The 23,002-nt window shown below is 49.9% G+C and overlaps 10 protein-coding genes across 12 annotated transcripts; 4 read left to right on the top strand and 6 right to left on the bottom strand.

Moving 5' to 3' along the window:
• Positions 1-935: 935 nt before the first annotated feature.
• PPTG_13745 (hypothetical protein) lies at positions 936-1,622 on the top strand (the record flags this gene model as incomplete). The annotated part of the gene is made up of 1 exon (XM_008910129.1): positions 936-1,622. One exon carries the CDS (start codon positions 936-938, stop codon positions 1,620-1,622), a length of 687 nt encoding a protein of 228 aa, XP_008908377.1.
• Positions 1,623-1,704: 82 nt separating this feature from the next.
• PPTG_13744 lies at positions 1,705-4,178 on the top strand (the record flags this gene model as incomplete). 2 transcript variants are annotated; one of them, XM_008910127.1, is made up of 7 exons in its annotated part: positions 1,705-2,202; positions 2,270-2,368; positions 2,433-2,610; positions 2,663-3,321; positions 3,387-3,545; positions 3,610-3,954; positions 4,020-4,178. In XM_008910127.1, 7 exons carry the CDS (start codon positions 1,705-1,707, stop codon positions 4,134-4,136), a joined length of 2,055 nt encoding a protein of 684 aa, XP_008908375.1. In that variant the 3' UTR covers positions 4,137-4,178. The 2 variants fall into 2 exon arrangements, with proteins under 2 accessions (XP_008908375.1, XP_008908376.1); XM_008910128.1 differs by having other exon boundaries at positions 3,387-3,954.
• On the bottom strand, positions 3,866-5,056 carry PPTG_13743 (hypothetical protein). The gene has a single exon (XM_008910126.1). The coding sequence runs from the start codon at positions 5,008-5,010 to the stop codon at positions 4,168-4,170; it is 843 nt and encodes a 280-aa protein (XP_008908374.1). The 5' UTR covers positions 5,011-5,056; the 3' UTR covers positions 3,866-4,167.
• Positions 5,057-5,104: 48 nt separating this feature from the next.
• Positions 5,105-6,309, bottom strand: PPTG_13742 (hypothetical protein; the record flags this gene model as incomplete). Its single annotated transcript, XM_008910125.1, has 3 exons — positions 5,105-5,446; positions 5,512-5,862; positions 5,959-6,309. The coding sequence occupies 3 exons, from the start codon at positions 6,307-6,309 to the stop codon at positions 5,105-5,107; spliced, it is 1,044 nt and encodes a 347-aa protein (XP_008908373.1).
• Positions 6,310-6,742: 433 nt separating this feature from the next.
• On the bottom strand, positions 6,743-6,850 carry PPTG_23366 (hypothetical protein; the record flags this gene model as incomplete). The annotated part of the gene is made up of 1 exon (XM_008910124.1): positions 6,743-6,850. The coding sequence occupies one exon, from the start codon at positions 6,848-6,850 to the stop codon at positions 6,743-6,745; it is 108 nt and encodes a 35-aa protein (XP_008908372.1).
• Positions 6,851-7,223: 373 nt separating this feature from the next.
• PPTG_13741 (hypothetical protein) lies at positions 7,224-9,485 on the top strand. The gene has a single exon (XM_008910123.1). It carries the CDS (start codon positions 7,286-7,288, stop codon positions 9,146-9,148), a length of 1,863 nt encoding a protein of 620 aa, XP_008908371.1. The 5' UTR covers positions 7,224-7,285; the 3' UTR covers positions 9,149-9,485.
• A 584-nt stretch (positions 9,486-10,069) lies between these two features.
• Positions 10,070-13,162, top strand: PPTG_13740 (the record flags this gene model as incomplete). 2 transcript variants are annotated; one of them, XM_008910121.1, is made up of 6 exons in its annotated part: positions 10,070-10,508; positions 10,605-10,775; positions 10,847-11,221; positions 11,284-11,445; positions 11,504-11,889; positions 11,949-13,162. In XM_008910121.1, coding segments are annotated over 6 exons (2,308 nt in total), but the record flags the coding sequence as incomplete, so codon positions are not given. The 2 variants fall into 2 exon arrangements, with proteins under 2 accessions (XP_008908369.1, XP_008908370.1); XM_008910122.1 differs by having other exon boundaries at positions 10,070-10,775.
• On the bottom strand, positions 12,776-14,678 carry PPTG_13739 (hypothetical protein). Its single transcript, XM_008910120.1, has one exon. The coding sequence runs from the start codon at positions 14,601-14,603 to the stop codon at positions 13,218-13,220; it is 1,386 nt and encodes a 461-aa protein (XP_008908368.1). The 5' UTR covers positions 14,604-14,678; the 3' UTR covers positions 12,776-13,217.
• Positions 14,679-14,881: 203 nt separating this feature from the next.
• Positions 14,882-19,709, bottom strand: PPTG_13738 (hypothetical protein). The gene has a single exon (XM_008910119.1). It carries the CDS (start codon positions 19,652-19,654, stop codon positions 15,050-15,052), a length of 4,605 nt encoding a protein of 1,534 aa, XP_008908367.1. The 5' UTR covers positions 19,655-19,709; the 3' UTR covers positions 14,882-15,049.
• A 2,296-nt stretch (positions 19,710-22,005) lies between these two features.
• PPTG_13737 (hypothetical protein) lies at positions 22,006-22,651 on the bottom strand (the record flags this gene model as incomplete). The annotated part of the gene is made up of 3 exons (XM_008910118.1): positions 22,006-22,085; positions 22,147-22,242; positions 22,321-22,651. 3 exons carry the CDS (start codon positions 22,649-22,651, stop codon positions 22,006-22,008), a joined length of 507 nt encoding a protein of 168 aa, XP_008908366.1.
• Between the last annotated feature and the right edge of the window lie 351 nt (positions 22,652-23,002).

Raw genomic sequence — 23,002 nt, 5'->3', positions numbered from 1 at the left:
AACAGCACACAACAAATGCCACGTCTGATTGGCGCTGCTGGCCTTGTCCCAATGTTGTACAGGACTGAACTTGGTCTTTGTAATCGATATGCGGTTCCAAGCGTTCATTAACTACGACCTGTCAACTAGCAAGGTGTAGACGTGCGTGATCTTGCTGCTCGTGAGTTTTGCATGCTTTCCGATGGAAAGTCTGCTGTCTGTCAAGCCATTTCGATCATTGAACGAAGATGCTGATGCAGACGCCAGCACTATCTCTCTTCATCATACAAGAAAGCAAAATACATTCTATCAACATGAGGATACTTTTGGAGCTCTCGCCTGGCATGATCCGCTTCAAGATCGGGTCCCGAAAGTGTACGGACCAAGGTCCAATTTAGGAGGGGGGATAACTGCTGCTGTCTGCGCGTTAGTACGACCGAGGTACACGTAGCAGTTCGTTCCTGCCTGATCGTCTTTGAAGCGGCTTAAGTGTATCGATCCGAATACGCAGCACGATGTTGCTCGTGGTTGCATCGAACGCGACGCGATCCCGCTTGCGACCCCTGCACGGTTGCATCTACAAACCAATGAGCAACCTGACCGCTGCAGCATCACCTTCCTCGACAATCACGAAGGGAAGCAATCAGATCTGGTGCAGCAGAGCTAGCTAAGCGCAGGACAATGTCGGTTAAGCTCGCGTTACGCTCGAGGTGCAATTGCAGCGACCGACATCCACAGTCCAGCAGCGCCGGGTCACCACTGCGCTCTCCACACCGGCCATCTCGCCGAGTCTGTCATCGACATCCTTGTGGCCGATGATGAATCGTCTGATGCAAAGCCAAGTTGAAGCGATTCAGCCAATCATCGTCGTTCCTGTGCAACCTATTTTCCCCCATTAAAAAATATGTTTTTTAAATTCAAGCTCTAATTGCATTCTATTTTTGACAGTGTCCAAAATGGCACGCCCAATTCGGGTGCTGTGTCTGCACGGGTGGCGCACGAGTGGCAGCATTTTACAGCGCCAGACCTCCGCTCTACGCCAAGCGTTTGGTCCAAAGGCCGAGTTGGTGTATGTAGACGCTCCATGGGCCGCTTCGGGCCCTGCGCCGGAGCTGGTGCGCTCGTTCTACGGCAAGAACGGCCCGTTCTACCAGTGGTGGGACGCTATCAAGCGCGAGGACGGCGAAACCTACCGCTACGAGGGCTTCGAGCATTCTCTGGACTACTTAACTGGTCAAGTGCAGGCTCTGGGCACGGTGGACGCCGTACTGGGCTTCTCCCAGGGAGCAGCCGTAGCCACCTTATTAACTGCGCACTACCTTACGATGTACGGCTACGTACCCTGGAAGGCCTGCGTCCTAGTAGGGGGATTCTACCCTCGCAGCCCAGAGACGCTGGAACTACTAGAGACAGCCAAAACTTCAGTCGACGGGGCCATCGACGTCCCGTCGGTCCATGTGATGGGCAAGGCAGATCCCCGAGTTCCCTTAATGGAGAAGCTGTTCAGAAGTTACACCAGCACCAGACGCGTCAAGTTCGAGCATGACGAAGGACACAAATTCCCGTCCCCACTTAAGTACAAGCAAATGTACCATGACATTGCCCAAGAAGTGCTCTCCATGACAGGCCAGGCCTGGGCGTGACTTGCTAGACGGTAGAATGTTGTTTAAGTTTGAAACTGCGTAACATTTCTATTTGCTGCACATACACTAAACTTAAACGAATATGGCGGACGAAGCGACGGAGCAGCTTGTGGTGCGGCTCCAGACTCTCTATCGAGCTCGTCGTGCACGCCGTGAAGCGGTCGAGTTGGCCAACAGCTCGTACCTTAAATGCTGGGATGCTGTGAGTGGGTTAGCGTACTACTGCAATTTACGCACAGGTCTGTCGTCTTGGAAGAAGCCACTACTATTGGCTGCTCGAGACCCCGTCGAGGCACCAGAAGACACGCTCGAAGCTCCGGTAGATTCGAATTCTGACCCAAGCGTCCAATTGAGCCCGAAAGTTCGACAACAGCGACGTGAAGAAAGTTTGACTTTTAAGAAGAAATGTGAGGATGAAAAGCAAAGGCTGATGCTTCGACATCGTCGAAAGATTGCTCGTGCCATGCGACGCTTTGAGAAGAATATGCTGGACGAGAAGAGTAGAAATCGACGAGAACGACAAACTAAACTGAAGAACGATAACGAGCAGCTTTTACGAGACCTCTATGCAGGCAAAAAGGTATGTAGTTGGCTCGAAACCCTGGAAACAAACAGCATTGCCTAGTCATCTTTCACTTTGTATCCAGAAAGAAAATGTGCAGACTATCCGTGAAGCAGCGATGCGAGGCAACTTGGATCGAGTTGGAACGTTACTAGATATGGGCTTCAGCGCTGACGCCGAGAGTGTACGTGATGCCCATGCACGGGTTACTTCTTACTCGACTGACGTTCTTTTTGTCGCTTCTAAAGGCTATGGGATTGACTCCACTACTCGCAGCGTGTCAGAGCGGCCATTTAGAAGTTGTCCGCCGTTTATTGTCAAGTGGAGCTAGTGTAAACCATGCACATATAAAGACAGGTCGGACGGCGCTGATGGAAGCTGCCAGCCGTGCGAAACCACCAGTCTTAAAGGAACTTCTACGATACGGTAAGCTAGTATTGCATAAAACTTAATCAGAACGTTAAATTGTACTGTAAAGGTGCTCGAATTCACGTGGAGGACGAACAGGGCGAGACGGTGTTCGACTGCATGAAAGACGCTGCGAATCGACTGATCATTGAGCGGGCATGTCAAGTCTGGTGCAGTGAGAACGCTGCTCTATTCCCAACAGAATTTAGGCAAGTCTCGCTTGTTTACGCACTAATCAGGAAGCGACAGCGAGATATGTACGAAGCCGAAAAAGTAGCAACACGTAGAGAACTGACCCAATTAAAGCAGACACTTCAGCGGAAATGTGTCGAGGCAAAAGTCCGCTATGATCAGGATATACGGGGAAGCAGCTTCGAGCCTACACTCATGCGGAGACTTTCAGCGATGGAAATTGCCGACTCTCGATACGATACTGAGCGTCGTGTAGTGCTGCTAGAAATCCAAGATGCAGTCGACAGACTTCGCGACAGTGAACGGCCCTATTTTATACCTGAAGCAGCCATACTAAACATCCTGTCGTTCTGTGCTCGACACTGGTTTGAAGCTGATTCTCAGCGACCGCGGCCAACGAAGAGAAAGAAGAAAACTCGCACCAATTCTAGACTTGTCATCCTTTCAAATGTCGTTCCAAATGCTCTTCGACCACCACCAGATCAGCTTCCAGGAGATCTCGAAGCAGAATGGTGCTCCTTCCAACACACTATTAAGGTATCACGAAGTCAAACAATAACCGTAATCTCCCTATCTAACGAGCTTTTCACGTGTACTCTTAGGAACATTGTGATCAACTTGAGGCAGCAATTAACAACGAGCACTTTGACGTGGCGAATGGCGTCTCGAGAGATGCAAACGGGAATAGTCTCGCAACGCTCGACGTTTTCGTCGAGCAAGGGGAGAATCTACCCTACCGCGATCCGCGAATTGGTGACTTGGTACGACACCGTATCGTAGCCTGAAGATACAATTTGTTTAACATTGTGTCGTCTAAATTTCCAGATCGACCCTTATGTGCGTGTCTTCCTAAGATCCACTTCAGTTCTTGAAAGCAGTGAAGTATTCAAGTCGGAAATGCGCATCGCTGACCGCAATCCGGCGTGGGAATTCTGTTGTCAGATTCCAGCCGTGCCTTCGATCCGGAAGGAACTCGACATCCAAATTGTAGACGCAAAGCGAGAAGACATCGCAGGTGAAGTGACGATATCGTTGCGCTCTCTCTTAGACCAGAAAGACCACAAAGACTGGTACATGATGCCTCCAACACTGCGCCAGCAAATTCTCGAGAAAAAACCACGTGAACAACCGGCGCGAATCCGTGTGAGTGTAAAACTAACCCACACAAAGGTAACGTGAGCCAGCACTCTGTTTATTATTTCATAAGACTGATTTCTTGGGTTATTGCCACGCAGTCCATCGTGCTCACCCGCGAGCTTCAGCACCTACTAAAAACCCGCGAAGTACTTGTAAAAAAACGTCGAGATATTATCCAGAACGCTCTTCAAACCCGACTACACCAATTGCCATAGTTTTAACTCCAAAAAAACTAAAATGTCTGATCTATTCCTCGAATCTCTTGTGCGTACCGTGTGGCTTGTCGTTCGATTCCCTTCGAGGATTCCTATGCTTGCCACGGTAGTTATTTTTCGTTCCTTCGTGCGCTCTCTTGCTGTATTTGGCACTTGCCCACTCCGGTAGCTCCGGTAGCTTCACTTCTTCTCCCTCTCCAAGGCGTTTGTACAGATCCTCGACGTACATGTGCTTGATGAGTCCTGGCGGTCTAGCCGTCTTGAAAGCTTCCAAAGCGTCTGTGACGGTGTAATCCAGCCTCTTTACCATATAAGTGACGATGAGGTATCCCGTCCGGTTTAGTCCATGCGTGCAATGCACCGCAATACTCCCTTCAGGCTCTTTTGCCATAAACTCATCGACAATATCCATGAATTTGCCCACATCTCGGCCATCCGGGGGTCCGTTAAAGCCCTCGATCTTGAGCTTAACGTATTCCACCCCCGAATCCTTAAACTCGTGCTCTCCGTCGTAATATTTGAAGGTGTTCGTGAGATCAATGATCATCTTGACGTTGACTTTTTGGGCCTCTTGAGCCTCTAAGAAGTCCTTTGGCGTCCAGATTTCGCCCCTTTTGTTGTGGAATTGAGGCAAATACTTGGCATCCAGAGGCACTCGCAGCGGTAGGAACCGAGAGGTGCCCACTATTGCCCCCATCTTGGCCACATCGTCCCAATTGTCGGGGATCCGGTTCTTCTTCGGCATCTCGCGCCGTTTGCTGCGACTTCGGCGGCGATTTCGGTGCGAATTACGCGGCTCTGAGCGGCGATTTGGAGAGCGACTGCGGCGGCGACGACGTGGTGGCGACCGACTACGACTGCGACTGCGGGGCATGTGCAGGCAGCTCCACCCAGTCGATGGGGAGAAAAATAACTTGATTTTTGTATGGAGCTATTTATGGTTTTATCATTTAAAATATGGCAAATGGCTACATGTCGATATGCGGCGATCTTTGGCGTGCGGTGTCGATGTTCCGATCAATTTGGCGCATTCGCTCGGCAACGAGAAGAACTTGGTCGATATCGAGCTCGTCACTGGATGACTGGAGGTTTTGAAGCCGTTTGAGGCCGTTGGTGAATCCGTGGAGGAGCAGGAACGTTCGTTGGGAACGGACGAGTGCACAGTTGACGTAGTGTAAGAAGCTGAAGCGCTTGGGATCGGCGAGGAGTGCATCCCAGATGCGAAGCGTGTCGGTCATGGAGAACTCTCGAGCTAACAGTGTCATGTACCACCGGAAGCTGTACAAGTCCGAAGTCAATCCTACTGAATTCTAGGGTGAAAGTTTAACAGGTATCAGTAAGCGCGCGAGCTTTGCGTTGTTGCTGATAAACGTACCAGGTGCTGCCAAAGAGAAGCGTCATGCTGTCGAAGTAGTTTTGTTAGGCGTGTCATTTGTAAGTCAGCGCCACTGAGAGGGTTTTCCGAAGATCGACTATACAGAACCTTGAGCGATGCCATTATGGATGTGAAAAAGTGATAAGCGTCGGCCTCCACTTCCGATGCCAATACGGTGGCAGGATCATTACTACAGACATATATGACTGGCGCTAGAATCTCGTTCATGCCTTGAACGTATCCGATGTCTGGATGTAGTTTGGCAAAGACAAACAGGATGTACAGCATTTGTTGCTGTGCGATGCCCCCACCTGCGAAAAGTGTAAGCTCAGAGCGAGTTCGAAACACATCCTGGTAACAAATAGAAATGGCCGCACGGATTAACTGTCTGCGATACCTGTGTGCCACGTTATCAAGTCAGGATAAACATTCGTTGCAAAGGCTTACCTTCTCAATCTCTGTCATGAGGCAGATGTCGCTACGATGTTCACATTCTGAGCGAACAGTGCCATTGGCGCGTCGAGAGGCTGTGCCACCTACCAAGTCGCGCTTCCACCGCTCATAGTCGGTCCGGCGGCATTGCAGCTGACCGGGCCATTCGTGTGGGCTGCCTTTCACCACGCCAAGCAGCACACGCCACGCTTGCGGTCGGAGGAAACTTGAAGAGGCATGTAAGCTAGTTTTATTGCTGTCGGTAGTGCCCTCGTCTAGAATTCCTTTGAACACAAGTGTACGGAGCTCCTCGAGGTTAAATTTGCTTGGCAACAGCACTTGTTGCAGACGCTCCAAGCAGTCCATATCGGAGGCGGCGCCGTAGGTCACTGGAGACTATCCTTCATCGATAGCAATCGTGCAGGGGTGCTAGCGACGAAAATGAAGGGACAACCCGGAATAGCTTTCTTGAGTATTGCAGCACAATATTAACACCTTGGTGGACGAGTATTAATATGGACGAGTATTAATAAAGCTTTCGCTGTTCGCTACTGCATTGTTTATCCTCTAGGAACGTCTTTCAGCTGCGATAATGAGTCAAACAAATGCGAAACCTAGTTTTTTGTGTGTTCGTTATGCGGGAAGATCGCGAAGAGATGGCTACGCTTGAATATGATTCGCCGAGCAAGTTGAAGTCGTCAAACCAAGCAACAAACGTGTCGTTCTCGCCACACAAAAGCTTTCGTCCTATACATCACTTGCATGGTAAATCCGTGGAGTCGTCGACGCTGCAAAAAGATCACGGCATGTTCGCCCGGCTCGTAGCGCCCGAGCGAGGCAACGAGTTGTTGCAACTAGCCATGGGATGGATATTCTCGAGCGGGTCTGTGACATGTGCGCGTGCCATCAATACCCTCTTTAAAATGATACAAAATTGCAGTGGCTTCACACTGAAAGCATTGCGATTATCTAACTTTATATTAAATTCTACACACTACAGCAGCGGTAACTACATACTATTATTAAAAAAAATACATACATGTATCATCAGCTCCCTCTAGTCTGCACTCCCATCTTGATGACATCAGTGATCTCTCTTCCTATCAACCTTTGGGCAAATCTTTTGTGGCTTTTTGAGTCAAAAGCCGCCCTTCATCGCCACCCTATACAAATGCAAAGTTCAACATTACGCGACATGAAAACCACCTCCTTGGTCTTTCCTCTTATTGGCTAAAACTCGCTTCCCGCCGTTCTGATTCGCCAGCACTAATTCCGAAGTTCCTTTTCCTTCTCGAGGGGGGAACACAATCAAAAAGCCACCGAGCCGAGAGAACCGCTCGCCATGGCGCAACCAGGCTCCAGCTCTACGTCCGTGCCCCCCACGCCCTCCAATGGCGACGTCTCCAACGTGAACCCAGAGCTTCTCCGCAGTATGATGGACTGTGTGGACACGTCGCTCTTCTCCCCCGCTCAATTGGCCAACTGGACGCAAATGAAGGCGCGACTCACGTCCGCAGTCGAGCACAAGACGCCCGTATCGCTCACAACTGGCGACTTGGCCATGGTCAAGACGGAATTTGCACGCAACGAGGACTTCCGCCAGCCTCTGCACCGCGAGGCCAGTATCCAGGACGTCCTGGCTTGTCTGCTGGACCAGCAGCCGCCGTCAGCGCGCTTGATGAGCTCGCAGAACGCGGGCGGCAGCTTCCTCGTGAGCTCGGAGAACGCCAAGCAAGAAGTAGACAGCAAACCGTCGCTCAAGAAGCTTCTGAGCTCCAACGACTTCTCCATGACGGAGAAGAAGGAGAGTCTTCGCCACTTACTGAGTTTCATTGACAATTCGTTTGCGAGCAACACGCCTGAGCCTTTGACGCAAGTTTACAAGGACTGTGAGGCCGGGACACTGCAGCGACTGTCGAGTCTGCAGCTCATGAGGAGTTTTATGACGCCGACTCCGCAAAATACGGGGAATACGCAGACGAATGGAGGGATGGGCACACGCACGACGAGTTTTGAGATCATCCAGGCCATGCTGAACGCCACGTCCAACCAGGCGATCCAGAAACCCATGACGAGTCAGGACAGTTTCAGATTCCAGCATCTAGCCAGAACTCTGGAGTCTATTGAGACGGACGTCTCTGCCATTGACAACGAAGATTACGGAGGCGACGACGTGGTGCAAGTGGATAATCTGGACAATTTACTGGACTACCATGGATCAAACGGTGCGTCAGCTACCACTACAGCCACAAGCAATGTACAGGCTTCGTCACAACCGCAGTCGGCGGGTTTCGTTGACACCCAGACGCTGCTGAACCCTCCGCCTCGTAACATGTACTCAGAGATGACCCCGCCTGTCTCAACGTATGGTCAGTATATGGACAGCCAAGGCTACAACCCGACAGTGGCGACGCCTGCCAATTTGCCTACAATGGCCATGACTCCGCAACAGAGTATGTCGTACCAGCAGCAACAGCAACAGCAACAGATTTTGCAGCAGCAATTGATGCGTCAAGAGCAGCAACAGAAACAACAGCAACAGTACAACCAGCTTTATCAGAACGCGCTATTACAACAGCAACAGAACGGACTCATGATGTCTGCGCCCGGATACGTCGGCGCCAACCAGCCCATGCCTCAGTTCCCCAGTATGCTCATGCAGCCTGGGGCCGCTTTACTCCCGCAGAAGCAGCAGATGAGAGGCCTCCCACAGCAACAAATGCGGATATCGACACAGAATGGCAAGCCTATCAAGACTGACGCTAATGGAACGCAACTATGCTCAGCACTGGGCTGCAACCACGCGGCGCGTGTTAAAGGAATGTGCAAGCTACACGGTGGAGGAAGACGATGCAAGGTGGATGGATGTATGAAGAGCGCTCAGACTGGTCACTTGTGTATTGCTCACGGTGGTGGCAAGCCTTGCAACGTTGAGGGTTGTCCGAAGACGGCACAGTCGCGAGGTCTGTGCAAGCAACACGGTGGTGGCGTGCGATGCAAGTTCGAGGGATGCACTAAGAGCTGCCAGTCCGGAGGATTCTGTCGTGGTCATGGCGGTGGTAAGCGATGTGAATACCCGAACTGTACCAAGTGGGCACAGAAGAACGGACACTGCGCGAAACACGCACAGGAGATTGCCGCACAACAGCTACAGCAACAACAGGCGCTGCAGGCACAGATGCAACAACAACTTGTGCACCCTTAGCGTGTTTTGAATGAAGTAGCTATCGACTATCAGATGCCGTACAAAGAGTAAAGAGACGCAGTGCTGATACAGCGCAGCAGATTAGGGGCGAGCATGTAGGAAGTAGGTGGATATCAGCGATGCTGCTCAAATAATAAAGCAACAGTCGGCTGAATTGCATTATCAGCATAAATGATGGTACGGTACTCTCTACGGGCGTGGTGGTACGTTAGAAGAGCTGATTAGGCAGCCAGCCTCATCACGACATTCAGCATATACGTAATTAGTGACTCGCTAGCTACTCCAACCAAAACTAAAAACGCGTTCCTCCAAACCTTTTCAAAACAAACATTACGTGCATCTAAAGGAGACTGGTGAATCAGGGGCCATGATGCGTTAAATACTCTCATCTTGACTCCAAAGCCCAGTTGCAATACCATTATTATAGTCGTGAATTTAGTATTTAATTTGAGCCGTTTGGAAGATTCAGTGCGCAAGCCAATTCAATCAGAAAACAAATAGGACTCTATGCTGCGCCATTACTCAAAAATCAAGGATTTTTTGTATAATCTATTACGAGAATAAAGGCGTTGTCTAATCCAGTAGCGGTGTTAGGCTGCTATTTTTCAGTGAGCCTACCCGTCGAATAAGCAGCCCTCACGCTTTCACTTTATCACGATAAGATACCTCATCAGTCTACGTGGGACCTTAGTTGAGCGTTCAAGAATTTTGTTAGTTTGAGTCTGAAAAAACAAAGGGTTAGAGTAGTTTTGATTTAGAATGGTTGAGAACAGAACAATGTACGGGAAGCACCACTCGCAAGCAATAAGATAACTAAACAAATTACTCATGTAGTAGTATTTATTTAAAAACACTTTCTTGTCTAAAATTGCAAAAAAAAGTCACCTCATGATTGGTCAAGTTTTCACATAACTTCTTTTTCATGTATTCGATGGACCTTCATGCAGCAAACGCCTTCGCCGTCCCGCGTCGACTGTTTGCCGGCCGAAAGCGCCGCGCAGATGTCGCCAATGACATTGACAGCGCTACGTTCTTCACTGCTGACGACTTTGCAGCATTTTCTGTGCGTGGCGATGCCCACGAGTCGCGGCTTTATGAACTACTGGAGACCCGTCGGCGGACCATCCTCACACCGGTTAAAGAGTCGAATTCTTCCCGGAAACGCGCTGCTGCAATGAAAATCAAGCCACAGTCAACGCACTTGGTAAAGTTACTAGTAGAGGCTATTGAGAGTCATCGGATTCAAGCTCCAGAGAAAATGTTGGAGCTCGACAACGCACGTCGAAGAGTTTCCGGATTCTCGGTGGCCCAACACGAACAGTACCTCATGCTGCAACACAAGCTGTTTCAGGCTCAACAGGTGCAGAGCAAACGATTTTTGATTGTAGCGAGAGTGATAACGCATACGGAGAAGCTGACAATTTTTTGCTGGGGTTTTGGCTTTTGTGGAGAGTAGCGTGGACTTCCGGAGGTGCTAGCATTATCGCAAGACGAAGCTAAACAGTGGCAACATATGAAAGTGGAGGTCGAGAAGGAGCAAATAGGTTTTTGCAGGATGATGGCAAGAAATTTGGCTGCAGAAGCTGCTTTGAACGAGGCACAAGTGCCGCTGGCTGTGGAGTCGTGGGTAAGTGGAGTGTTGTTATAAGTTTATGATGTTTTGTTTTAATGCTAATTGGGTTAATGCTGAATTTGCAGTATAACGCGATGCTTACGCAATGCTGGAACGATATTTATCGTCTGTATCCGAGGTGGTTTGAGCCGTGCGTGGCTGTCAAATTGCCTACTGATGGTGCTCCTAGTGGCAATAACCCAGCGGCGATAAAAGCCAAAGAGGTTGCTGCTCGAGGAGCATGCTGCGCTATTGACCTAAGAAAACTTGTGGCTGGCCAGACGCTGAGGAATGCTGCGGGTGATAGCGGAGGGTTGGATGTGGTGTCTCCACGCCAGGCCATTTCAGCGGATCCCCTGGCGGAGCAATTGATGGAGAAGTACGACTGCGACCTGGCCATCTCATCGTCTACATTGGTCACTCTCTTTGACAGCGACACGTCGACTTGCTTCGCCCATGTTGTAAGTTAACAGTTATATTGTTGTATGAATCATTCAAGTATTAACTAGTGTGAACTATGCAGCCTGCAGGCTGGGGTATTCCAATGAAAAGCCGAGCGATCATCCACGAAAGTAATGGTACGAAAAAGCGGATCTTTCTGGATCGCCCACTGCCCGGTATCACTCCAAGCACGCGAGAAAAAGTAGCAGAAGCTGGACGCGCTGCCTTACTATCACGCATTGAGGTATGTTTGTTGTAGTTTAGTACAGTCAAGTGAAAACATCTAACGTATTGTGGTACAGGCCGAGTCTGTTATTGAAGGATCAACAGGTGGGAGAACGGCGTATCATGTTTGGCAGCTTGATGATAAGCGGATTCTCGTCCGCAGCACCACACACGCAAGTGTGGTTACACCTACATCGTCTGAGGGTGCAGATGGCTCGAGTAAGACTGCACCGTTGAGTGTATTCGTCAAGCCAGATTATCAGTTGCTAGGAGTCGAGGAGCAGTTAACAACGAGCGAGAGATGCCGCTTCTGGTTGCATTCGTGGCTTCGCGGTGGTTCTGCCGTTCTAGTGGCCCGAGTGAACCCCAAGAACGACACGATTACTTCGTGGAAGACTCATTCCCCAGCCTCGCTCATCTACGGAGATAGCGCCCAGCAATCACTTCCACTCGAATATTTTGAGTAAGTTCTCGAATTATTGTTTTTGGGGTTACCTGTACTAACTATTTCTATGCTATTAGTCCCTCATTGAAGTTTCAGTGGTTATCAACGCTGTTCGCAACACTGGGAGATATCCCTGTAGGGAACTATCTTTTGCAACCACAGGACGGATACGGCCAAAGCACTTTTGGCAAGAAGCGTGGTGGTATTGAGGTCCTGATGGCTAGTACTGAGCTTGCAAACGATTCGCCAATTGATTTGTACAGCTTCATGCCGAAGACTGCCAGTACACAGCAAGCGCCCTCGTTAACGACGCCCGACGTAGTGGCATCTGCTTGCACTGTCCTTCCATCGTGGAATCTACGCGATCGTATCCCGTACACATACCAGACAGGCATGTACTGCCTACCTTTCTTTCTAGAGGGAATTTGTTCGACCGTATCCAAGGGTGAATGCTGCGATCTCGCTCATTTGCGTCTTCCGGAGCAACAAACTGGAAGTTTAAAGAAACCAGTGAGGGCGAAACGATGGGGCTTTGAGAACTACACGAAGGTACTGAAGAAGGCGACACGTGCGAACTTTGAGATACTGACTCGACCGAAATGGGTGACACTGAACTACGCATTCTGCGGAGAAGACAAGCCCCCACCTGATGTTTCTAGCATTACCGACGTACACGCACCGGTGCATTGTTCCAAACCATTAGGACAATGCTCGCTGCCCCATTTTACTCTGCACCAGATCCTTGAGCGACTCGCAGACGACCTCCTACGCAAGGGACGAGGGAAGCGACGGAATCAGAAGAACGAAAACCGAAAGCAACACAAAGCGTCAGAGTCACAATTGAGTCAGTGAGATACTTACTGCAAATATGCTGCTCCTCCCTTCAGGTCGTCTGAGATTCGTAACAAGTCAAACTTGACGACTACTATGTGTTCTAGAATGCCAGGTATGGATTGCCTTTATTTTCTAGATGAAAAGTATTTGAGCATTCCCAAAGGTAAAAGCTGTAATTTTGCTCTTCATCAATACATGGTACTGAAGAACGGCACGGAGATACTGATTAGTTCGAAATGGGTGACATTTAACTACGCGTTCTGCGGAGAATGCAAGGCCCCACCTACTGAGTCTAGCATCACCGTGTTCCAACCCCCCATTGTATTCTCCACTGACAGGCGACCCGTTACGCAAGGAACGATGAAAGTGATGACCACAGGAGAACGAAAGCAGCGCAAGACAGCAGATCCCAGTTAGCCACACTTTACAATGCATGTAGTGGCCACATTGACCCCGTCAGTTCTTTGACAGCTTATTACTTCTATTCAGTACTTGTAAGTACTGTAAACAAACTAGAAATAGTTTGTTATCGTCCTCTGTGTTGGTCCGACGACTCTAGCCACGTTGCGAGCGACGATGAGCCCAAGATGAACCCCCCACACTTCCTCGGGCCAAGGAGCTTCCGACGGGATGATAAAATCATCAGGAATGCCTTCATCGCCACCGAACTGCGTTGCGTAAATGTCGAGCAACGGAACAATACGCTTCTGCCATGCTCGAGCGGACAGTTTCAGATTGATCCCTAACGAATCCAGCAAATCTGCATTACGACCAAAGTGTCCCAAATAGGTTCCTTTGCTCCGCATATCACGGAGGATCGATCCTAATTTCGTCCCCCACGCACTCCTCGGCCAAGGATCTTCATATGGAACAACGAACTTCTGCGGGATTTTGCCATTCTTGAACACCTCAGCGTATCCTCGAATACCTGGAAGAATATGTTGGTTCCAGACGGCCTCGTCGCGATTCCAAGCAAAACCGATCGTGTCTAGTATCTCTTTATCGCGAGTGGCTTGCTCCACGTATGCTGCATCCACGCGCATTCTATTCACCACCTCACCAAGAGTCATTCCCCACGCCATCTTCGGCCACGGCTGACAACACGGTACTTTAAAGTCCTGTCGAATCAAACAGTGCCCGAATTCTTGTTCATACGTTTTGAGTGAAGGAAGGATTTTCTCCGTCCAGTCGCGTTCTGCTAGGGTCGTGAAGCAGAACCCCATCTTCTCGAGCTCATCTTTGGATGCCGCCATTTGAGTAGCATAATTTGTCCCATGTCGCATTGCCCGAACTATAGATCCAAGTAATACACCCCACGTAGCCTTCGGCCATGCATCGTTTCCCTCCGGCACCACAAAATTGTGAGGCACATCTGTGGTACCGTGCAACTTCTGGAATTGACGGAGACTCGGCATGTAAATGTGGTCCCATTTGTACTGCGCCACATCTTGTACAAAGCCTATCCTCTCCAGTTCCTCGATCATCTGCACCGACAAAGCCTTCCCGCCTGTTTGGAATTTACTTCGTGTCCGAATGCGATTTACTGCCTGCCCAAGTCTCAAACCCCAAAAAGATTGGGGCCAGCTCAAATCACCCGACGGTACAGTGAACGGACGTGGCACCACCAGGTTTCCATTCTTCTCCCTGTATATCGCCAGCGCTGTCAGCATCTTCTCCTCCGATGCACTCGTCTTCTGGCGCCTTCCAGCCGTTTGCTCCCTATTCTTGAGGTCGTTCAGATGTGCCACAGAGGAGCTACAATCGCTCGAATCGCCACATCCTCTCGATACTAATGAGGTGTAGCAGCGTGAGATCAATGGAGCGTATGAGTTTCCTTCTCCGTATACCTGGAGCGGCCCCGCGAGGCGCCGCGCGTGACGCACTGGCAGCCGCAGCATTAGGACCACTGACGGAATGGGGGGTTGTGATTGGCGAAATATAAAATTGAAAGTTACTAGTATGTTTTGCCGCCGGGAAACTGATTAATGTACTAAACTTTAATGAAATTTGCAATACTATCCTAAAAAACCGAAATGAATTTAGGGAACATTTTATTACATGCATTTATTTTAAAAAAATAATATTTAAGCTTCAATTATTTAAAATAATTGAAGTTTCGCAATCCAATCAAGTTTTTACAAAGTAATATATGAAAATATACTAAGTATTAAATAAAGACTTGTTGGACCTCATTTGTTACCAGATATGAAAGCCTTCATTGAAAGGGCATCAGAGGGTAACCAAGTCAAATTGAAAGGACAATAGCTCCAGCAACAAGTAAAGAACAGTTTAAAAGTGCTGGCTACACCATCTTCTTGTCCTCTTTTAGGTAGTCATCGCTCGTCTAAAGTCCGGTAAGAAGCGGCCGTCTTTGCTGCACGCGCGGCTTGTCAACCTGTCGCAGCAGTTTGAAGATGCCCGTGCCGAGAGGAATCGGAATACCCATGATAATACACTCACTGACGCCCACAATAGCATCCGTACGTGAGTGGACTGCGGCATCAAAAAGATGATCCGTGGTCTTCTCGAACGATGCCAGCATGAGCACACTCTCCTTCATCTTGGCGATACCGAAGCGTGTGATACCCAGCACCTCACCCTTGAACGTCATGATATCCGACAGCAGCATCAAGTGACGCCTGTCGATACCAATACCGTACGCGCTCATGATGTAGTTGACCTCAGAGCTGATAAGTTCACGCGCGGCCTCAATACCCAGCGTCTTCTCCACCTCGATAATGTGGTTAGACGTAGTGTGAAGTCCGTCCACACCCGGGATACCCATGACTTCAGCGAGACCGTAGCCCTCAACCAGCAAGTGAAGCGACTTGGCTGCGCTCGAGTCCTGCACTTCTTCATAGTTGATCACCGCACGGTTCACCGTCGGGATACCCTGCACAATCACACCCGGTAGTTCGGCCTTGAGCGCCTGTAGAGCAAAGTACGCGCCGCGTGTGTCTCCCTTGGCACCCTTGTAGTTAGGAGGTGCTAGCAGACGTAGTTTATCGGGACAGCGAGCGTTCAATAGCACATGCTGCTCCTTCAGTAGACGCAGCACACCACGAGGACCTACACCCACGGCGTTCAGGATACTGTTACGTACAGAACGCGCCGTGATGTTAAGGTGAAGCTGCTCGATAGCAGTCAAGTCTAACTTGACCGACAGATACGCTTGATCACGAGCAAAGACTTCCTTGATGTGCACGGCGATCTCTCCCAGCGTCGTCTTCTCAATCCGACCCTTAACAATACGCGCCGAACGCTCGTCAGTCTTGCACACCAACGCGGCCGTGATAATGGGCGTACTAATGACCTTGGACGCATTGATAATCTCCTTCAGACGCGGCACACCGAGCGTCACGTTCATACTAGCGACACCGGCAAAGTGGAAGGTCTTCAGCGTCATCTGCGTACCAGGCTCAGAGATCGACTGCGCGCCAACAGCACCCACTGCCTCTCCAGGCTCCATTTCAGCGCGGTTGTATTTGTACAACGAGATTTCCAGCAGCTTCTCCACCTGCTTAGTCGTGATACGACACACATTGTGCGAGAGTAGCCACGCGGCCTCCTCCTTCTCCTTAGTTCCGTCCAGGCCTGCACGCTTGGTCCACTCAGCACGAGACTTGGCGGTCTTGAAGCGTGTTCGTTCCCACTCAGGCAGACCAACCTTGTCCAATCCCTTTTGCTTGTACGTAGTCAGGTCCATGCTCATGTCCTCGTCCGAATCCTCCGTATCATCGTCCGAATCGTCCTCAGGTTTCATCAGGCGACGACGGCCTTGAGGCTTGGTCAGCTTCTCCAGTTTCGTAGAGATTTGAATCTTCTTTTCCTTCTTCTCTCCAGTCTCCGACTTGGACTTCAATACGCTGGCCGCTTCATCATCATCAAATGCCTTCTCCAACTTCGAAGCATACGTCTTGACCTCTTTATCCATCGAGTCAATGCCACAACTCGTACGGTTGGCAGCGATTTCACTCGCAACGGAGCATAGGAACTCTTCGATCTCAATCAAAAACTTGCGTCCAGTCGGCAAAATAGCCTGGAACTGCGGACGCTGCACAACCTGCTTACCCAAGCGACGAAGCTCAAATGGTAGCAATGCCGGAGACTCGTGATCAGGTAAAGTATTACGAATGTGTTCCAGCAGACGGTGGAAGTCCACGGGTCGGTCATCGCCTTCCATGTACGCCGGGTTTAGCCCATCGTCACCGTAAGTAAACTGCACCACTGAGCCTTCGGAGTTGCGCACAGTTTGGTCGTATTGGCACGATAGATCCTCCAGAGCCTTCATCAAACGACGAGCCATGTAACCTGTCTCGGCCGTCTTCACAGCAGTATCGACCAGACCTTCACGTCCACCCATGGTATGGAAGAAGAATTCCGTCGCCGTCAGTCCGCTGTAGAACGAGTTGGCGACGAAACCCTTGGCACTGGCGTGTAGAGCATGCGGCAGGAAGTGAGGCAGCGTACGGTTCACAAAGCCCTCTGGAACACGCTTGCCACCCACGGACTGCTGACCCACACACGCCATCATTTGCGAGATGTTAAGAGCACTACCCTTCGAGCCACACTCAGCCATAATACGCGGGTTGTTGTGGAACGGAAGCGTGCGCATACACTCGGCACCAGCAGTCTCACGCAGCTTACCAAGTAGACCGTTAAGTTCGCTCTCTAGCGACTGGATGGCATTGCAACCAGGCTTCAACGAAAGCTTGCCACGTCGGTATTCCTCAATAGAGTTATTGGCAGCGTCGTAACCAGCCTGCAGAAGCTTCTGTTTCTCCTTAGCAAGCTCCTCCGACGGCGTAACATCGTCAATACCGATCGAGAAACCCTTAAAGTTGCCCAGCCAACGCGCACACAGCTTCGCCAAACGATTCATGCATCGCGCTGCCTCGTGAGATCCATGATCCCGAATCAACACGTAGAAAAGACCCTGCTTGCTGCCATCACCCAACGTTTTCTTGCCCAGGTTACCGCAAATGAGCTCACTGTTACGGAAGCAGACGTATCCATCCTTCCAGCACATGTACTTGTTGTTCGTGTAGTTGCGCTCCTTCAGCTCCAGATTTGCCAGCACCTTCGTTTGAGAATTAGGCTTAACCAACAGACTGATAACCTGTTTACCCGTCCACAGACGCACCGGTACGATAATTGCTGGAGGAGGCAGCTCAATGTGTTCGTTCGCGTCGCTCATGATCGAAATGACCTGACAGAATTGCTCCCGATTGAAAAAAACATTCTTCTGCGTAAGCAGATACGAAGCTGTAAGGAAATCCTGCGTGGCTGCTACTAGCGGCTCACCATTGCGAGGCGTAATCAAGTTCTGCTCCACTCCCATCAGTGTAATAGCCTCCGTACGCGCCTCCTCCGTCTGTGGAAGATGCATATTCATTTCGTCACCGTCGAAATCGGCATTGTAAGGAGAACACACGCACTCGTTGAAGCGGAAGGTACGCCACGGCATCACCTTGACACGATGAGACATAATCGACATCTTGTGGAGCGAAGGCTGACGGTTGAACAGCACAATGTCGCCGTCTTCCATGTGACGCTCCACGATGTCTCCGATCTTGAGTTCATCGGCCAAGCTCGCGCGATCGCCATACATCAAGTTCTTGGTGAATTTCTGTCCTTCAATACGAATAATATTCGCACCAGGGTGGACATTGGGTCCATTCACGACGCACTTGCGCAGTTTCTCGATGTTGTAGCGCGTCACCTTCTCCGGGTACGTCATCGTCTTGGCCACATGTTCAGGTACACCAACTTGGTCAATCCGTAGGTTCGGATCGGGCGAGATAACTGTACGACCAGAGAAATCCACACGCTTTCCGGACAAGTTGCCACGGAATCGACCTTGCTTGCCCTTCAGACGCTGACAGAGGCCACGGATGCCAGTCTTCGCTCCAGGAGGCTTCACTAAGCCTGGAGTGTCGCCATTCATCAACTGTGCCACCTGAATCTGCAAGAAATCCCAGTCCTCCATGACCATCTTCAACGACGCGCCCTTCTGCAGTGCAGCACGGAGCGCGAAGTTCACCTGTACGATTTCTTGAAGCTTGACGGTAATATCGTCCTCGTTACTACCCGTTCCTCCATCCATAGCCACAGATGGACGAATGCACACAGGCGGCACCAATACAGAGTTTAAGATAAGCTTCTCTGGGCGTCCTCCATCGGCGTCCACCCACAGCAACTCACAGTCTTGATCCGGGATCTCCTTGAACAGCTGCTGTACCACGAGAGGGCTCAGATCTTCCTGTGCCTTGGGTAAATGAGCTCCGATCTCCGGATTATTAGCTTGAGCCTCTGCGAACTGAGCCACAAACACGTTCCTCAAGTCGTGAGTGGCCTTGGCGCGGTACTTCTCGTGTACCAGTTTTAACGTGGTGCTCGTGACCTTGCGCACTGTACCGTTGATGGCGTCACAGTGCGGACACTTGACTGTCTTCTTACATAACGTGGCGATCTTCTTACGGAGACCCACGAGCCGCAGCACGTCGGCCTTAGGGTCTCTCATCCTCCTAAGGAAGAGCTCTCTTTCCGTCGGTGGCAGTAGCACACGACTGCAGCTCTTACAGATATTCTGCAGAATCTCCGTGATGGCCTTAAAGTAGCCGATGTGGAACACGGGAAGCTCCAGTTTAATGTAGCCAAAGTGACCCACACAGTCCGCCAGCTTGAGGTGGCACGTCTCGCATGTGTCCTTCTTGTTGGACACACCCAGACGCTTATCCAACACGCCGTTGGCTTGAGGCTCGCGCGTCTGCACCTTGAACAGGTCCTTGGACTGGACGCGAAGCTCCGACATGCGCATCATGTCCACATCCGAGAGAAGTCCGAAGTTCAGGTGACTGATCTTGGCCGGACGGTCATTCTCCAGCACGAGCTGCTTCACCAGCGGGTTGCGCCGCTCGCCGCGGCCGCCCATGCGACCGCTCTGCATGGCCTGGAACGAGTGCGGAATTGGCTGAATGGTCTTTATGGCTCGTGGAGGATTATTGGTTGATGTAAAATGGGTACATGGTGCCGGTCTTGATGCCAAATAAACTGTGATACTTAATAGTTTTCACGCTCGGATATTTTGTCAAATCAAAGAAGAGAATTTGTTTTTACTGTCAAGCTGAGATTAAACAAAAACTACTTCTAAAAAGTGGTTTTTAGAAGTAGTTTTTTTTTTCTGGGATAGAAAGCACTTTAGTGCTGAAAAGTACTTATGTCTTTGTCGCGAGCAACGTGCTCTTACCTCTGGCCACCACTGACTGTTTTGGATTATCCGCGTTGCCAAACAATTTTTCGAACTGCTACGACTTGGCAGAACATATTACTCCCATTTGAGCCGCGTCTTGTACAAAATCCATTCTCTCCTGTTCCTCGATCATCTGCGTTGACAAAGCCTTCCCGCCTGTTTGCGATTTACTCCCTCCCCCATTTCAACCCCCATCAAGATATTGGGGCAAGGTCATATCATCCGACGGTACAGTGAACGGGGAGGGGGAATCTTACTTCTGAGCGCCTCTGGCGGACTTCTGAGTGGCTACATTAGTTGGCGCCGAAATGAGTGGGCTGTTGACTTCTGAGTACGGCTTGGGGGACTTCCGAGCGGATGCAGGAAATATGGAAATATGAGCGTCAATGAAAAGTAATGTATTGATGAAATAGTAGTGCTACCTGTTTCAACAAACTACTTCACGCAGTGAATTGTGCTACCCTGGGGCCATTCCTGTTTCGTTTGCAAAGCGAATGGCTTCAGCAAGCGTTTGACACTCGAAATATTCAATAGAGCCGTCAGATAGCAACACTTTCCACTTGTACGCGCCGCGCCGATTCTTCCACGTACTCACCACACCAGGAATGTTTTGGATTCTCGATTAAGACGGGAAAGTTTAGTAGACGACTTGGATTCGCTAACAGTAGCGCAATCAGATTGTCAACATCAAAAAATGCTGTTGATTTGCCATCTCGAGCCAACGCGCGGGGAACTTTCCGTGGACGACCGGGAGGCTTTCGCGCTGGAAGTGCTTGCAAAATCGTCGATAAGTGTCATCGAGCGACAATATGAGAGCACACCCACCCTGTCACGAAGTAACTTCTGCATGTACACAGATACTTCGATCGAGCAAGTAGTGCCTGACAGCAAAAACAAGCAAAGTGCCAAATTACGTTCAAAGCGCTGTAGTACATACCTCCTGGCGGGTCCACACAGGTTGAGCAATGTCGTGGTCAATGTTGATCGTGTGGTCGCGAATTTGCACATTTTCATGCTGTTTAGGTTACCATCATGCGGGCCATGGGACACGTACTTCGCTGAATTGTAGAGGATCGCCTGGATTAAGCGTGCCGGACCCCTTCCTTGGTACACATAACGAAAATTCTCATGCAGAGTGAGTTGGCTAGCTGCGACAACCCACTCGTTTGCTAAAGCCCCACAATAGTGACCAAAAGAAGATACAGCGTCAGCTCCATTTCCAGCGTGAATCATAACACTGGGAAGGACGTCGTTTAACACACGAGCTGTAGATGCGCGTAGCGATTGAATAACACTTTTCTTGAGGCTGCGGTGATGCGATTCAATGGGATTCTGATTCGGGAGAACACCGGCAACTCCACTTGACACGCGATACCAACGATACCAATTCGTGGACAGATACTTAGCTTCCAACCATGTCGTGTATGCTTCTTCTCCACACGCTCTCCAATGTGCAATCACTATATCACGCATAGCCGAAAATTGAGCAGGGCTTCGGGCTTCGTGCAAATAGTCTAGACACACACGGGCGATTTCAAAATTGACTGCTTCTCGCCGGCCTTGCGTGCAAGATGAGCCCAGCAATTTAGCAGCGTAATTTTTGACCACACTGCCTTAAACGCATTTGCAATTGCATCAGCATGATCAAGAGACCCAAACCGAAGACGCAGCTCAAGACCGAAAAATTCCAGCGATCGTTGGCGCACAATTGAAAACATCTCAGTATATGGTCGCTCATTTTCAGACTTCACGAACATGTAGGCCCAGATGAACGTACTTTTGCCGATCAAAAGCAACAACAGCAGATCCAAAGCAGACCAAGGTCCACCCACCAAAGTGCACCTTGTATCCGTCACACCGAGAACACCATCTTCACCTTGGCCGCAAATTGAAAATGCAACATCCGGAAATATTTTTCGCGAGGTGCACACCAATCAGGATCCGAAGCATCAGAAAAGCAACCCAACACAATTACATCGTTTTGAGTTGACGACGCCACATCAACAAATTCAACTCGATCAGCTTCCAGAGAAAATAAATTCACGGTTTTACCAAAAAAAAACTTGAGTCTCGCATAGACGTCCACCAGCCCACTTCAGTAAATCAGCATAGGTCCGGACACTTTTGCCTGAACAGTACAAGTAAATTAGTACCGCATAATAAAACAAATTATTGATTGTTTGACTCACCTGCTGCGAGCTTGCTCAAATATTGCTTCCTGTTCTTCAACTGTTTCTCGGTTGGCAAAAATCTTAGCTTCTCTGGATTGTTGGCGCACACTTTATCTAAGAGGACAAGGCAAGCTTTAGGAGCATTGCCTCTGAGGAGACTATCGACCTCTCCGAGAATTGCTCGATTTATACCAATCTTAGCCACATTGGACATTTCCTCAGCATGGGCACCAGTAGCTTGGAGTGTGTGTTTGCTGTCTTGCAAGTGCAGACGCAGGAAATACGTGCAGGAAAGGTGCGATGCGCACCGATATGTCGTTATCATGGCTCCAACTCTAGCTGACTTGTGATAAACTTTAAAACGATACGAGGAGTGGCAGTCCACGAAATCGCCGGCTTGTTTAAAAGATGAAAATTCACCAATCACTAGGGCATCGTCGGGCTGGGACTGCGTTCGGTCTCGAAACTCTTCTCCCTCGGGTTCGGAATCAGAAGACGCCACATGACCGTCCTCCGTTGCCATCGTGGCCGCAGTGGTGCTAGTTGGCAAGTGAAGAAATGCACAGGGCCCTGAAATATACCCTCCAAAGTTGCTAAAGGACATGGACTCCTTCACAGCCAACCACAGCATTTATTCCTTCACAGCCAACAACAGCATACATTAGCAACACACGTCGCACTAGGGCAATTGGAAGCACTACACGTTGAAGTCTTCAACACCATTCAATAAAATGTTTCTTACATGTTACACTCATTTGTCCTCTGCCACCCAGAAGTCCTCCGTGTAATAATGAGGAAGGATATTGTGATGGAGTGGGGTTCGCAAAATCACGTTGCGATCCACTCAGACACACAGTGCCCTGGACTGCCGACT

Source organism: Phytophthora parasitica, assembly GCF_000247585.1.
Source record: "Phytophthora parasitica INRA-310 unplaced genomic scaffold supercont2.36, whole genome shotgun sequence".
Taxonomy (NCBI): Eukaryota; Oomycota; class Peronosporomycetes; order Peronosporales; family Peronosporaceae; genus Phytophthora; species Phytophthora nicotianae.
The sequence above is the reverse complement of the archived record's forward strand: the minus strand, read 5'-3'. Positions and strand labels throughout refer to the sequence as shown.

Bases quoted from the DNA above. Each gene is read 5' to 3' on its own strand.
- PPTG_13743 (XM_008910126.1), bottom strand. From the start codon at position 5,010: ATGCCCCGCAGTCGCAGTCGTAGTCGGTCGCCACCACGTCGTCGCCGC.
- PPTG_13739 (XM_008910120.1), bottom strand. From the start codon at position 14,603: ATGCTGCGGCTGCCAGTGCGTCACGCGCGGCGCCTCGCGGGGCCGCTC.
- PPTG_13738 (XM_008910119.1), bottom strand. From the start codon at position 19,654: ATGCAGAGCGGTCGCATGGGCGGCCGCGGCGAGCGGCGCAACCCGCTG.
- PPTG_13741 (XM_008910123.1), top strand. From the start codon at position 7,286: ATGGCGCAACCAGGCTCCAGCTCTACGTCCGTGCCCCCCACGCCCTCC.